This window comes from Hyperoodon ampullatus (assembly GCF_949752795.1).
Source record: "Hyperoodon ampullatus genome assembly, chromosome: X".
NCBI classification, from domain to species: Eukaryota; Metazoa; Chordata; class Mammalia; order Artiodactyla; family Ziphiidae; genus Hyperoodon; species Hyperoodon ampullatus.
This window is the reverse complement of record NC_136913.1, coordinates 74742178-74756163: the sequence shown is the minus strand read 5'-3', so window position 1 is coordinate 74756163 and position 13986 is coordinate 74742178. Positions and strand designations below refer to the sequence as shown.

At 35.9% G+C, this 13986-nt stretch overlaps 1 protein-coding gene across 3 annotated transcripts in view; it reads right to left on the bottom strand.

The window, feature by feature from the left end:
* Positions 1–8575: 8575 nt before the first annotated feature.
* The window catches only part of KLHL4 (kelch like family member 4), a gene marked incomplete at both ends in the record, with an annotated part of 120590 nt that continues 115179 nt past the window's right edge, over positions 8576–13986 (bottom strand). For all 3 annotated transcript variants that reach the window (XM_079727822.1, XM_079727823.1, XM_079727824.1), the window contains 2 exons: positions 8576–8635; positions 10116–10287. In XM_079727822.1, the coding sequence (XP_079583948.1) occupies positions 8576–8635; positions 10116–10287 (232 nt within the window). The remainder of the gene's footprint in view (positions 8636–10115; positions 10288–13986) is intronic.

Genomic DNA, 13986 nt, shown 5'->3' with positions numbered 1-13986 from the left:
TCTATGATCCATTTATTTTTATTTTTTTATTGTAGTAAAGTATACATGACATAAAATTTAACATTTAAACATTTTTAAGTGTACAATGTAATGGCATTAAGTATATTTACATTGTTGTGTAACCATCACCACTATCCATTTCTGGAACTTTTTCATCATCCCAGACTGAAACTCTGTGCCCATTAAACATTAACTTCCTATAATCCCCTGCCCCAAACCCCTGGTAACCACTACTCTATTTTCCATCTTTATGAATTCTATTATTTTAAATACCTCATATAAGTGGAATCATACAGTATTTGTGTTTTTGTGAGTGGTTTATTTCACTTAGCATAACTCAAGTTTCATCCATATTGTAGCATGTCAGAATTTACTTCTTCTTTAAGGCTGACTTGTTTTTTTTTGCATTTATATTCATCAGGGATATCGGCCAGTATTTTTCTTTTCTTGTCGTGTTCTTATCTAGCTTTGGTATCAGGGTAATGTTGGCCTTGTAAAATGAGTTTGGGAGTACTCCTTCCTCCTTGCTGGAGTCCTTGAGTGCCATGGTGTTGGAGTGGGTTGTGAAAGCCTGGGACACGGTAGTCAGCTTGACAATGGGCCCTGCTGGATTTCCCCTGGAGTCTGTGTCGCAGGCATTGATTGGGAGCCTGAGGCCACAAAAGCCACCCAGGGCAGTAGGAGCCAGCCAGTGCTGGAATGTACTGGGAAACTGCTGGAGTTTGATGGAAGTCTGTTGTCACAAGGGCTACTTGATGCCATAGGAGCCAGCTGGTGCTGGTGTAAGCTGGGAGTCTGCATTCATGGGAGCTTATCAGGAACATGGTTCCAGCTGAGTAAGCTGGCACCTTGCTGGGCTGTGATCCTGGGACCACTGGAGATGCCTAAGACTGTGGGAGCCAGTAGGCACAAGAGTGGATTGAGGGCCTTGGTTCATGGAAGCATTCTAGGAGCCTGGAGACAAGGAAGCTGCCTGGAGAGGAAGAATCACCTGTGGCCACTGGCCACCTGGGACTGCTGAAGCTGGCCAGTTCGTTGGTGGGGAACTGAGTTTGCAGGGGCCCTCTAATAACCTGGAGCCAAGGAAGCTGCCTGAAGTCATGGATGTTGTCTGCGACTGCTGGAGTAGCAGGCACCCATGTGAGATGGGAACTTGACTTCCTGGAAATCTGCTGGAAGCCTGGTGCTGTGGAAGCCACCTGGGTCCTTAGGAGCTGCCTGGGGCCACTAGAGTCAGCAGATATCAGATGAACTGGGAGCCTACTGGAAGCCTGGTACCACAGATGCTACCCAGTGCCTTGGGACCCACATGGGGTCACAGGAGCTGCCAGATGCCAGGGTTAGATGGGGGGACCTGGATTCACAGGAGCCCACTTTGTGCCTCGTACCATAAATGCTACCTGGTGCCACTAGAGCTGGCGGGTGCCAGAGTGAGCTGGGACCTGACTTCCTCAGAGCCCACAGAGAGCCTGGAATCACAGAAGCCACCAAGGGTCACAGGAACAGCTTGGAGCCCTCAGAGCTGTCAGGTGCATGGGTGTGACGGGGGCCTGGGTTCCAAGGAGCCTGTTGGGAGCCATCCTATAGAAACCACCAGGAACTGTGAGAGGTGCCTGGGACCACTGGAGTAGGCAAGTGCTAGGGTGAACTGGAAGCCTAAATGTGTGGTAACCTGCTGGGAGCCCTGGCATAGAAGTTGCTTGAGATGCTGGAGTAGGCATGTGCCAGAGTGAACTTGGGTCTGGCTTCACAGGAGCCCATCAGGAACTTTATGCCAAAAGTGACACTTGGGGCCACTGGAGCCAGTAGGCACCAGAGTGAGATGGTGGCCTGGGTTCCTGGGAGCCTTTGGGGAGCCTGGTGACAAGGGATCTATGCGGAGCTGTTAGAGTTGACAGGTGAAAAGTGAGCAGGGACCTTGGTTCCTGGGAGGCTTCCAGGAGTCCTGTGATGGAAGCTGCCTGAGGCTGCTGGAGTAGGCAGACACTGGAGTCAGCTGGGGTCTGGGTTCATGGGAGCCTGCTGGGAGCTTGGCGCCAAGGATGGCATTTGGGGCTGCCAGAGCTGCCTGCAGTTACTGGAGCCTAAAAGTACCAGGGTGAGTGGGGGTCTGGGTTTGCAGGAGCCTGCAGGGAGCGACATACAGCTGTGGGAATTGGCTTGGTGCTGGGGTGGGTTCTCTCTGGGATTTGTGGTAAAGTTGGGTACTCATTTTACTCCCCTCCCATGGGGAAGGTGTCTTTCTCCACACTACCTGCCTTAGCTTAGGAGAGGGGTAATGAGGTAGTGTGAATCTGTCTTTCTTACACTCCTCAATGTGTCCTTTCATATTTCTTATTTCTGTGGTTCACCCAGGTGCTGTGATTGCCTCACCTAGAGTATTTGCTCTTGTGAAGGTATTTTCGTGTTTTCAGACCTATTTTAAATAAGACTAGTTGTTCTCTGATGGCCAGAGCCTCTATGTGTTTCAATTCTAGCAAGGTCTAGTTAATTATGATCCAGATAGGATTATTTAACCACTCACATAGACACTAAAGCTTATGGAATCAGGCTGTTTGTATGAGGGTCTCCATGACCTTAGATGAAATGTGAATTGGGAAAATTCAGCTGGCCTTTGTAGAAAAGAGGGCACCAAATACTGATTCTCCATTACTTGGAATATAATCTAAATTACACAGACCTGGATTTGGTAGAGATTTCATAAACTTAGCCCTAATTTATGTATATATCACTAGGGCCTAAGACACAGTAGATCCTTAATAAATATTTGTGATGCAGGGATATTATTTTCGAAGACTATTATGTGTTTTTTTTTCCTTTTAACATTTACTCATGTGTGAGATTCCAGTATTTTGCTAGATATGCTCATTTCACCCATTGTTTGTGTATAATCTGAGTGTGTGTGTGTGTGTGTCTGTGTCTGTGTAAGGGAGGGGATTAGGATTACAACAGGAAGGCAAAAAATGTGGATACCAATATTAAACTTTAAGCATGTCAAATAGGATTTTTTCCCTGGTCTGTAGTAGGCAATAATCTTGAAAAACAAGTATTGTCAAGAGAGGAAAAATATTCTATGGATTTTAGAAAATGTTTCCTTTACATATGTGGAGGCAGGTTGATGAAATATGAAGTTTATGTGGTGTCTTACACAGACTAGAGAGGAGATACTCCTTCCATTATTCAGTTGGGTCTTAGTGTCTCTAGCAAGTGGTATATGATGTAAAGAAGTCCATTACAAAGAGGAAAAGTAACTGAAAAACCTGTCCCTCTTCCTCAGGTGACTGTGGTAAGAGAAAAATGACATCTGAAGAAATGTATGTTTTATGGTCTTTTTTCTTTTCCTGGAATAAGATCTTGAGGTGGGAATCTTGTTGGAGAGCTTAAGAGAAAATCTGAAATCAGAGCAGTTTTTGTTCTCTATTCCATTTGGGACTATAGGAGGAGACTTCCTTTCAGTGTTCCCTACATATCAAAATGTGGCAGCAACCACATTTGAGTCAGATTGATGTATGGTAGAGTTAGGAAGAGAGAGAAACTGAGTTTAGTGCCCCAGAGTCTCCTCTAAGGTCCTGTGTAGTATAGAAAGTATCTAGAATTTCCTTCATGCCCTATGGAAATACTGGGAAAGTAGCTGATGGTGTTGTCTGGAGAGTCATCATAATATAGGTTTAGGGCTGCAGAGCAGGGGAACCTTGAGAGCAAGGCCATAGTGATTACAGAAAAATCAAGAACCAATATTTTCTTTCCAATCTGAGTATAATGTCTAAATGTATCAGCCCTTACACTTGTTGAAAGAGTATATATATATATATATATATATATATATATATATATATATATTAATAACTCGCTTTCTTATCTTTGTTAGCTTAAACCAAACTGATAGGTCATCTTCACTATGCTATGGTAGCAAGGGTCCTGACCCTATAACTCCTTTTCCAAACTAGATTTGACTGAAGCAAGCACAGTTATGTTTCAGTACTCTGAGCCTCTGCAGCTCTCCATTCTGACTGCTCAACTCTGCTCAGATTTTGGCAGCCCAGCTAAGCCATAGTGGCCCAAGCACAACTTTTTTCCAGTTTTTTTTTGACACATAACAAATACATCACTGTATAAGTTTAAGGCATACAGCATGATGGCTTGATTTATGTATATTGTGAAACGATTATCACAGTAGGCTCAGCTAACATCCATCATTTCATATAGATACAATAAAGTGAAAAGAAAGAAGAAAAGAAAAAGAAAAAATATCCTTATGATGAGAACTCTTAGGATGTATTCTCTTAAAAACTTTCTTATGCATCATATAAAAAAGTATTAACTATTATTATTGTTGTACATTATATTCTTAGTACTTCTTTATATTATAACTGGAAAGTTGTACCTTTTGACTACCTTCTTCCAATTTCCCTTTCCCCCACACTCCACCTTTAGTAAGCAGGTCTGATCTCTTTTTCTATGAGTTTGGTTTCTCTGTTTCTTTCTCTCTCTCTCTCTCTCTCTCTCTCTCTCTCTCTCTCTCTCTCTCTCTCTTAGATTCCACATATAAGTGAGATCATAAAGTATTTGTCTTTCTCTGACTTATTTCACTTAGCATAATGCCCTCTAGATCCATCCATGCTATTGAAATGGTAAGATTTCCTAATTTTTTATGGCAAAATAATATTCCACTGTATAGATAGATAGGTAGATGATAGATAGATAGAAAGATAGAAAGATAGATATACCACAAGGTCTTTAACCATTCATCCATCAATGGACACTCACTCTGTTTCCATGTCTTGGCTATTGTAATTAATGCTGCTATGGATATGGGAATGCAGATATCTTTTCTTTCTTTTTTTTTTATACATCTTTATTGGAGTATATTTGTTTGACAGTGTTGTGTTAGTTTCTGCTGTACAACAGAGTGAATCATCTATATGTATACATATATCTCCATATCCTCTCCCTCTTGAGCCTCCCTCCTACTCACCTTATCCCACCCCTCTATGTTGTCGCAAAGCACCGAGCTGATCTCCCTGTTCTATGCTGCTGCTTCTCACTAGCTATCTATTTTACATTTGGTAGTGTATATATGTCGATGCTACTCTCACTTCACCTCAGTTTCCCCCTCCCTCCCCGTGTCCTCAAGTCCATTCTCTATGTCTTCGTCTTTATTCCTACCCTGCCTCTAGTTTCATCAGTACCATTTTTTTTATTCCATATATATGTGTTAGCATATATATTTTTTTCTCTTTCTGATTTACTTCACTCTGTATGACAGATTCTAGGTCCATCTACCTCACTACAAATAACTCAATGTCATTTCATTTTATGGCTGAGTATATATATATATATATATATATATATATATATATATATATTCCATTGTATATATGTGCCACATCTTCTTTATCCATTCATCTGTTGATGGACACTTAGGTTGCTATCATGTCCTGGCTATTGTAAATAGTGCTGTAATGAGCATTGTGGTACATGTCTCTTTTTGAATTATGGTTTTCTCTGGGTATATGCCTAGTAGTGGGATTGCTGGGCCATATTTTTAGTTTTTTAAGGAAATTCCATACTGTTCCCCATAGTGGTTGTATCAATTTACATTCCCACCAAAAGTGCAGGAGGATTCCTTTTTCACCACACCCTCTCCAGCATGTATTGTTTCTAGATTTTTTGATAATGGCCATTCTGACCGGTGTGAGGTGATACCTCACTGTAGTTTTGATTTGCATTTGTCTAATAATTAGTGATGTTGAACATCTTTCCATGTGCCTCTTGGCCATCTGTATGTCTTCATTGGTGAAATGTCTATTTAGGTCTCCAAAATATGCAAACAGCTCATGGAGCTCAATATCAAAAAACAAACACCCCAGTTAAAAATTGGGCAGCAGATATATCTTTTCAAGTTAGTGTTTTCATTTCCTTTGAATATAGTCCCAAAAGTGGTATTGCTGGATCATATGACAGTTCTGCCTTTAATTTTTTGAGGAACTGCTAAACTGTTTTCCATAGTGGCTGCACCAATTTGCATTCCCACCAACAGTGCACAAGGGTTCCTTTTTATCCACATCCAGCATTTGTATTTTTGTTGATGGTCATTCTAATAGGCATGAGGTGATATCTCATGGTGGTTTTGATTTACATTCCCCCAGTGACTAGTGATGTTGAGCATCTTTTCATGTACCTGTTGGCTTTTCATATATCTTCTTTGAAAATATGTCTACTCAGGTTCTTTGCCCATTTTTAATTGAGTTGCTTGTTTTTTGCTACTGAGTTGTATGAGTTCTTTATATATTTTGGATATTACCCCCTTATTAGATATATGTATGATTTGCAAATATTTTTCCCCTTCCATAGTTATTTTTTGTTGTTGTTGTTCATGGTTTCTTTCATGGTAAAGAAACTTTTAAGTTTGATGTAGTCCCACATTTTTATTTTTTTATTGTTTTGCTTGCGAGCATGATTTTCAAAAGCAGCCCAGGGCAACATATACATACCTCTCCTACTAGTCAATATCTGATCAAAATGAAGCAAGCCTAACTGGACCATAAAGAAGATACTATTCTAAAAAAAAAAAAAAAGAAGAAGAAGATGGTATTCTTTCTCTGTTTGCCTGACCAAGCATGACTCTGGACATGATTTCCTTATTGGTGCCATCTAGCTGTGACTGGAGCATTGGCAAGCTGAGCTGTGGTAGGTCCTTTGATCTTTCTTTTTCCCACTGGTTCACACTCCAGTTTAACTTCACAGGCCAAGCTTTGCTCTGGAGATAAAAGTTTAAGTAACTCTACTTCTGCATTGACTTAGATAAGGTATGAATTTAAAGATCCAACAGAACTCTCTGCATGTGTGTTTGTTATTTTTTACAGCATCTCTATGTTTCCATCTCTACCCCTAGAACTGAAGATGTCTATAACCCTTTATTTAGAATTAAAGACAATGGTAGGAATAAGAAACAAAGCAGGGACATTTTATTTTTGTATTTAAATACTTTAGCTGTTGGAAAAATAAATATCAAAAGGTCAATTCAAGCTGCACTTGACATAATCTAAAGCCACACTTTATAACCAGAGGAAATAGATTTTATTTAAATTCAGTTTGTCAAAGTACAAATATCTTTGTACCACCTATGTTGCTCTTTTTTTAAAAACTTAAAAGGTAGTAGTACGTTTTATAAGCATCGTTGGATTTTATTTGTTGGTTTCACATACTACAATACAAAGCCCATTCAAAAGGACATATTGCAGAAATTCTAAAATCGTAATTTAATTGAAAAGTTACTTTCATAAAGAAGGTTTTCCAACATTTTATTTTAAATATTGGGTTGGCCAACAAGTTCATTTGGGTTTTCCATAACATCTTATGGAAAAACCCAAACGAAAATTTTGGCCAACCTCCCCCCTCCCCCTTTTTTTCAATAACTGGACACGGAAGTGAGAATTTAAAGGTAAAATACTACGCAGCTAGTCTTTTTTGTTGTTCTTTTTAATTTAAAAATATTTGTAGTGCATATATCCTTAACATTCTCTACTGGATGAATATAAAATTGACAGAAAAGCATGTACTGGTACATAAAAATAATTATAGAATTAACCACGGATGTTGAACATTTTGGTGCTTCCATGTGTTAATATTGTAGAACATCTCAATTTTACTGCCAATGAAAAATTGTTTTGTTTTTGAAAACTGGTTTAACTTAATGGCAGGTGTTTTAAGAGTTCACAGAAATGTTTGAGGAGAATGTTACTGTCTATACAAGTGAGGCCTTGACACTCGAAAGCTGAGGTCACAGTTTGTATCAATATGATAAATATTCACCATTTTATTGTATAGATTGTGTATATGGAATTACAGTAATATTTTACTGGTAAAATAAATGTTGTCTAACAAGACAACATGTTAAGGAATACCAAATCTATATGTGTGCTTTGGAACATGGTACTGTAAAAGAGTAAGTCTGTGAAAATTTTAACCTACTGTGATCAGCATAACAAATTATGTCAATGAGCGTTTTTTTTTTTTTTTTAATCTCACCACAGTAAAAGCTTTCTTCTTGGTAAATGTGAGGTATTATTTAGCTATTTGGGATATTGTTCAGATAAAAGAATGATGTCTTACTGAAAATTAAACCTTATAATTTAAGCTTTAGATGTTCTCTTTTATATTAGTTATGTTCCAAATGATAGGGTACCTATTTTTTGTTTTTGAAATAGAAAATGTTTTTAACTTATCAGACTCAAAAATTACCGATGCTTTTATAACCTTTTATACATTGGTCACTATCAATTTCCCTTAAACATTTTAATATTTTAAAGTAACGGGGCTAAACCTAGACTACTGGATTTTCATTTATATTATTAGCTGCAACAACATATACACTAAATACCTATATGTAATTAATGTTTGAAAACTTGCTTTGGCTTCACAAATGAGAGTATTTATAACTACATATTAAAATGACACAAGAATTTTCATGTTTGATTACTAATTGAAGGAAAGAACGTATTTCTTCTTCATCTCCTCTTCCTACTCCACTTCTTGAAATTATCCAGTTTCCTTCCCTTTGATAAAGATAGCTTTATGGTAGCTTCACCACCACAACACATGCACCAGCTCTTCCAATGTTAACAGGAACTTCCTAACACAGAAAACAAAAAAACAAGGAAAGAAATGCCGTTTGAATGAACTCTGCCTTTAGCATAATATATTGGAGTTGAAAAAGTCCTTACCTATTCTGTCCCAACCTTCATCTTGTATAAAGATATGGGGAAATGCAGCCCAGACAATAGTCCAATGTGGAAAGAGCATAGTCTTTAAAATGAAGTAGGCCTGAGTTTGAAGAACAGGTGATCTTGGGTAAATTTCACCTCTCTGATAATTTTCTCACTTTAAAAATTACAGCTAATAATACTCATTCTTCAATGAGTTTTTGTTAGGGTTAAGGAAGATAATGAATGAAAATAATTAGGCTTATAATAGTTATGATCTCATTATCTATTTGTTCTCTTTCACCATTTTCAAGGCCACACAATGAAACTGTGAAATGTCTGGAATAGAATCTAGGTCTCTTAGCTACTGGTCTATAATTTTCTGAAAAGTAAATTACAAACATTTTGATTCTTGTATTTGACCTACATCCTTGTTTGCTAAATATTTTCCTCCATTTCTAACTGGTCCTAACCATTGTAAAGAGCAACCTACATGGCAGAACTTGAATATTTCTGAGGGTCTTCATGAATCATATTCTTGGAGGAAAGAGCCAGAAACCCATTATCAGGTGTCAGTATATTAACACATAACTTATTTAGAACAGTAACCAGCTTACTACGTAGAAAACAGAGCACCATGAAGTTAGTATAAGGGAAGGTGAGGTTTGATACCAAATACAAGGTTTGCTTGTTTGTGGAAACGGTGAAGAGTTAATCATACTTCATATTTTATTAATCCATCAATTAATCAACAAAACACCATTAGATATTTTGGAATAAATATAGAGATATAACTTCAAAATCTGTCAGAAGCATCAAGTTTCCTTTAGCACCCCCAAGATGTCCTTTCAGTGCCCCTTCTTGTACTTTCCTTAGAATTTCTTCTGTTAGATGCCCAGCACTCTTGAGAGAGTTTAATTCCAGTCTCTTACTGTGCACCAAGTCCCTTGAATGACTGATCAGTACTTAGGAGTGTTGTAATTTGTAGAACCTCTATAAGGAGGGGACTGAAAGATTTTCCTCCTGGGCACCAGCCAATAAGAAGGGGCAGACATTTGTGGGTGAGGACATTATTTTTGTTTCTCAAGTCATAATACATACATACAAAGTTGGTCAGAGAGTAAAGGTCTTGGATTATTGAATCTGGTTTACTTTTCTGTAAAAGGAATGAGTCCATCATTAAGAGAATGTCTTGTCCCCAATTTATATAAGTACTGATGGATCCTGCTAATGATAAAACAACTCAGTTAATAATTAACTATAGCTAAATAAAGCACATGTTATAAATTTCATTAAAATAATTTAGTTCAGCCCGAGAGAGGAAGAGAATGGGATTAATTCCAAACACATATTTTAATTTTTAAATTAAAACCTGAAATATATCAATTTGAATACTTTAAATGAGAGTACCTCTTTCCATTCATCTTTCTGTGTATCATATGACTCAACAGTGTTCAAATAAGTATGTCCATCATATCCTCCAACTACATAGAGTTTGTCTCCAAGAGGACATACAGCAACAGCATCTCGAGGAACACTCAGAGGTGCCACAGTTGACCATGAATCATTTTTTGGATCATACCTTTAAGAAGTTTAGGAAGACAATTGAGAAGAAAGTTCAACAGTGCTAAATTAAAAATAACAGACATTAATAAAATGTACTCTTATCTAATATAAGAAATTAAAAATACCTTATACATACCAAGTGTAGTCTGACTAATAAACGTTAAGGGTAAGTAAATGACAGAATTCTCTTCAGCCACCAGATGTCACTCAAAGCATAGTGAAAATGAATTTCCTTTTAAAAATACCACACATTTCTTTGAACAGTACTCAGATTCTCTATGAGGAAATTTCACATATTGGCAACTTAACATTATGTGGAAAACGTCCCCTCTGTCATTTAATATGCTAGCTGGAATGGGTTTTTCTTATTCTTTGTTTATCCAAGTTATATCTGAGATACCTGATATTGTTTATATGCGAGCTCACATGTTAATAATTCTGAATATAATTGCCTTTTTGTTTTATAAACTATAGTACCCTGGTTTTAATACTGTTTGTAGTTATGATGACCACAGTTGTATTCTTTTTCCTCTATGAGAGTTCTTATTTATCTTCACAGGACCCTGGGATGTTTTTCCATTTTAACTTGAAGTTAACTCCTTATCCCCAAGCCTATTCTGTAAGCAAAATGAAAGAGAATTCAATAAGCAATATTAATTTAAATCTTCTCCAGGAATTATTTCCTAAAATTTGAAGCCAGTATAGAATACTAAGATCTAAAAGGGGTGAACAATAAGAAAATACTTATATAATTTTATGTGGAAATTATCTCTGATTTTATTTTGGCCTATTTGTAAAGCCCAATGAAAAACATTTATTTTACAAAATTTCATTTATTACCATCTACTAATTTCCTTACATTCGTATTACTCATCTTATTTCTGTTTTTCTCTCTTTAATCATAATCTAAATTATCTGATCCCAGCTTCCATTTGAACTTAGTCTCACATCCAGTAACATTTTTAATAATATCTGAAATCAGCAATAATTAAGATGTCCTCAATATCCACCATATATTTTTGGATGTCACCTTAATTTCCGATGTTATATTAAAAAGCAGAACCAGAAAATCCACAGCTGTATGCTTTAGCTAATCTGAATCTTTAACACAATTGCTATTGTTAATTGATGCTGTGCTCAGCTAACACAGTACACACATATATGAATGGTGAACCAGGGCTTGCAGAAGGATTCCCTATAGATTTGCATCCTAAACCCAAGATTTTTCTGCATGTGCATGATAATAAATGCTCAAAAATCTGAATATTATCTGGACACTGCTTTATTAACTAGAGAGGTTTGAGGAATGTAGAATCGTTTGAAGAAAAAAAATGGCAGCTTGGTTGTTGTCTGTAAAGACACAGAGGATCTGTTATGAAAGAAAATGTTAGCCACTACCTCACTTTCAAATTAAAAGAGCACCGCATTTCTCCCCTTTTGTTTCTCTTTTGCTTTTCTATTTCTCCTTACTTTGGATATAAGTATATATATATATATATTCTAGTGGAAATAAAAAGGAGACTGAAGTAAAGAGAATTAGTCATGGACTTATTCCTCCATTTAGAGTAATTACAGACAATTTGCTTGACTTCTTTGCCTCAATTTTCTCATCAACGTTATAGAAATAATAATCCTTTACCAAGACAAAACAAGTTTATGTATTTTAGAAAACCTTTAATTTAAATGATTATCTTAATTAATTGGATGAGTCTTCTAAGGTACTGGGTAGGCCACCAATGTTTTACCAGAAAATATTGTCAGGAATATTGTCTAAGAAATGGAAATGAGGATTATCTGATTCCACAGAGTGTGCATCTTTGATTGGTTTTCTAACTGACAAGGCTATTTTACAACTCTATAGGTGTAGAAGTTAAGCTGTAGAAAACTGAGTTTTCTTGTGATTCCTATACATAACCATAAAATAAATGTTACCTGATAGAGATAGAATTAATGTCTAACCCCAAATGATGACCCCACCCAAATATTACATTTTATTCCCTATAGGTTATTAACTGCTTTTGCATCTATTAACATTTTTTCAGCATTCCTAATTGTTTTTATGTCTTTTCTTCAAAGATTCTTTGAAGCAATTTTAACATCTTATGGGTTACCTCATTAATTAATGAATCACACAAAATTCTTTGACACATTACTATTATATTTGTATGAAAGTCATAATTTTCAAAAACTGTACTTTACCACTAGTTGTTTTCTCAAGATCTTTAAAAGGAAAATGCCAATAAGGGGATAATGTTAGTAATAACAATAATACTAATTACAAAAATAATACAAACAAAGTAATAATATGTGCCAGGCAAGACACTAAGTGCATTAACATTTATTATTTTGTACCCTATGAGGTTGATACTAAAATTATTCCCATTATTCACATGAGGAAACAGATGTTTAGAGATGTAAAGTAACTGAGTCAAGGTCACATAACTTGTAAATAACAGATCTGGGATTTGAACTCGGAGCTCTCTAACTCCAAATCTAGTGGTTTTAACTAGTATACTATACATTTTTTGGTATGCATAAAGTGCTTTCTCCCATTAAAATTAAAAATAGTATATTTGGAAATATAATTATATCATTAAATAAAGTTAAACATTTAATTATTAGGATGTTTGTAAGCATTTAATTTTGTAATCTGTATTATGAAATTTTCTATATCATAAAATATGAACTGAGTTTATATTTTCCTAGTTGTGTGTGTAAATACCTATTTAAATTGGTATAGACACATCAAGCTATTGTAAGGCTAATTTCATGGTGATCACTCTACAGTGCTAAAATGAAGCACAATTCATCTCTCTTTCAGGTCTTAAGATAGAATTTCCCAATTTCAGGGGTTCTTGGTAAAGCCAGGAAAATGCTGGCATAATAATGGGAGAGAAGAAGGTGATTTAATTAAAATATTTTATGTATTCTAGACTTTTTCCTTATGAAATGTATTCTTTTTGGACCAAACCTACTTTCTTAATCCCATACATTTAGATACAAGGAACCAAGTAAATGCAACACAATTTACACCACTAAGGTACAATAAAAAGTGTCCAAAACTGAAATAGAAAAAAAAAAAGCATAGACTTCAGTATGCTAGAAAGAAAATCTCTTACTAGTTTGAATTTATTATAAGAAAATTACTATTATAAGAGCTGAGCGTATTACCTGTCTCTCTGTCTATATATGTATATGGTTTAACTTTTAATTCAGATGAAATTTTTGTGAAGTCAGGTTTGATTTTCATAGTATCAAACCTTCATGACTTTTTATTTACTAGATATAATTTTGTATAGTATTGCATTATTTTGTATAAAACCTTCTAGACAACTTTTAATATTTCTGTAATGAATGACATAAATTTTCCATATCAGTAACACTCTGACCACTGCTTCTCATGAATTTATCACTCCAATATAGTTTAGCCATTAATGGAAATTTGAGAAAGCATAATCATTTTTACATGGATTTGTTTGTACATTTGATCAAGTTTTCCCAAATATAATAATTCCTGATGCTGTCTGTTTAGCTTATAGGAGGTGATATAGTCTTCTCCACTTTCAACTCATATAAAGAGGTGGTTACAGTTATTCTTAGGTATAGAAATATGCATATTTTTACAAGCATAAAAATAGAATTCAATGTCTGGATACCCTTTCTTAAAATGAAAGCTACACTTACCTTTTTTGAATACAAGTATCAGTTTTTTGAG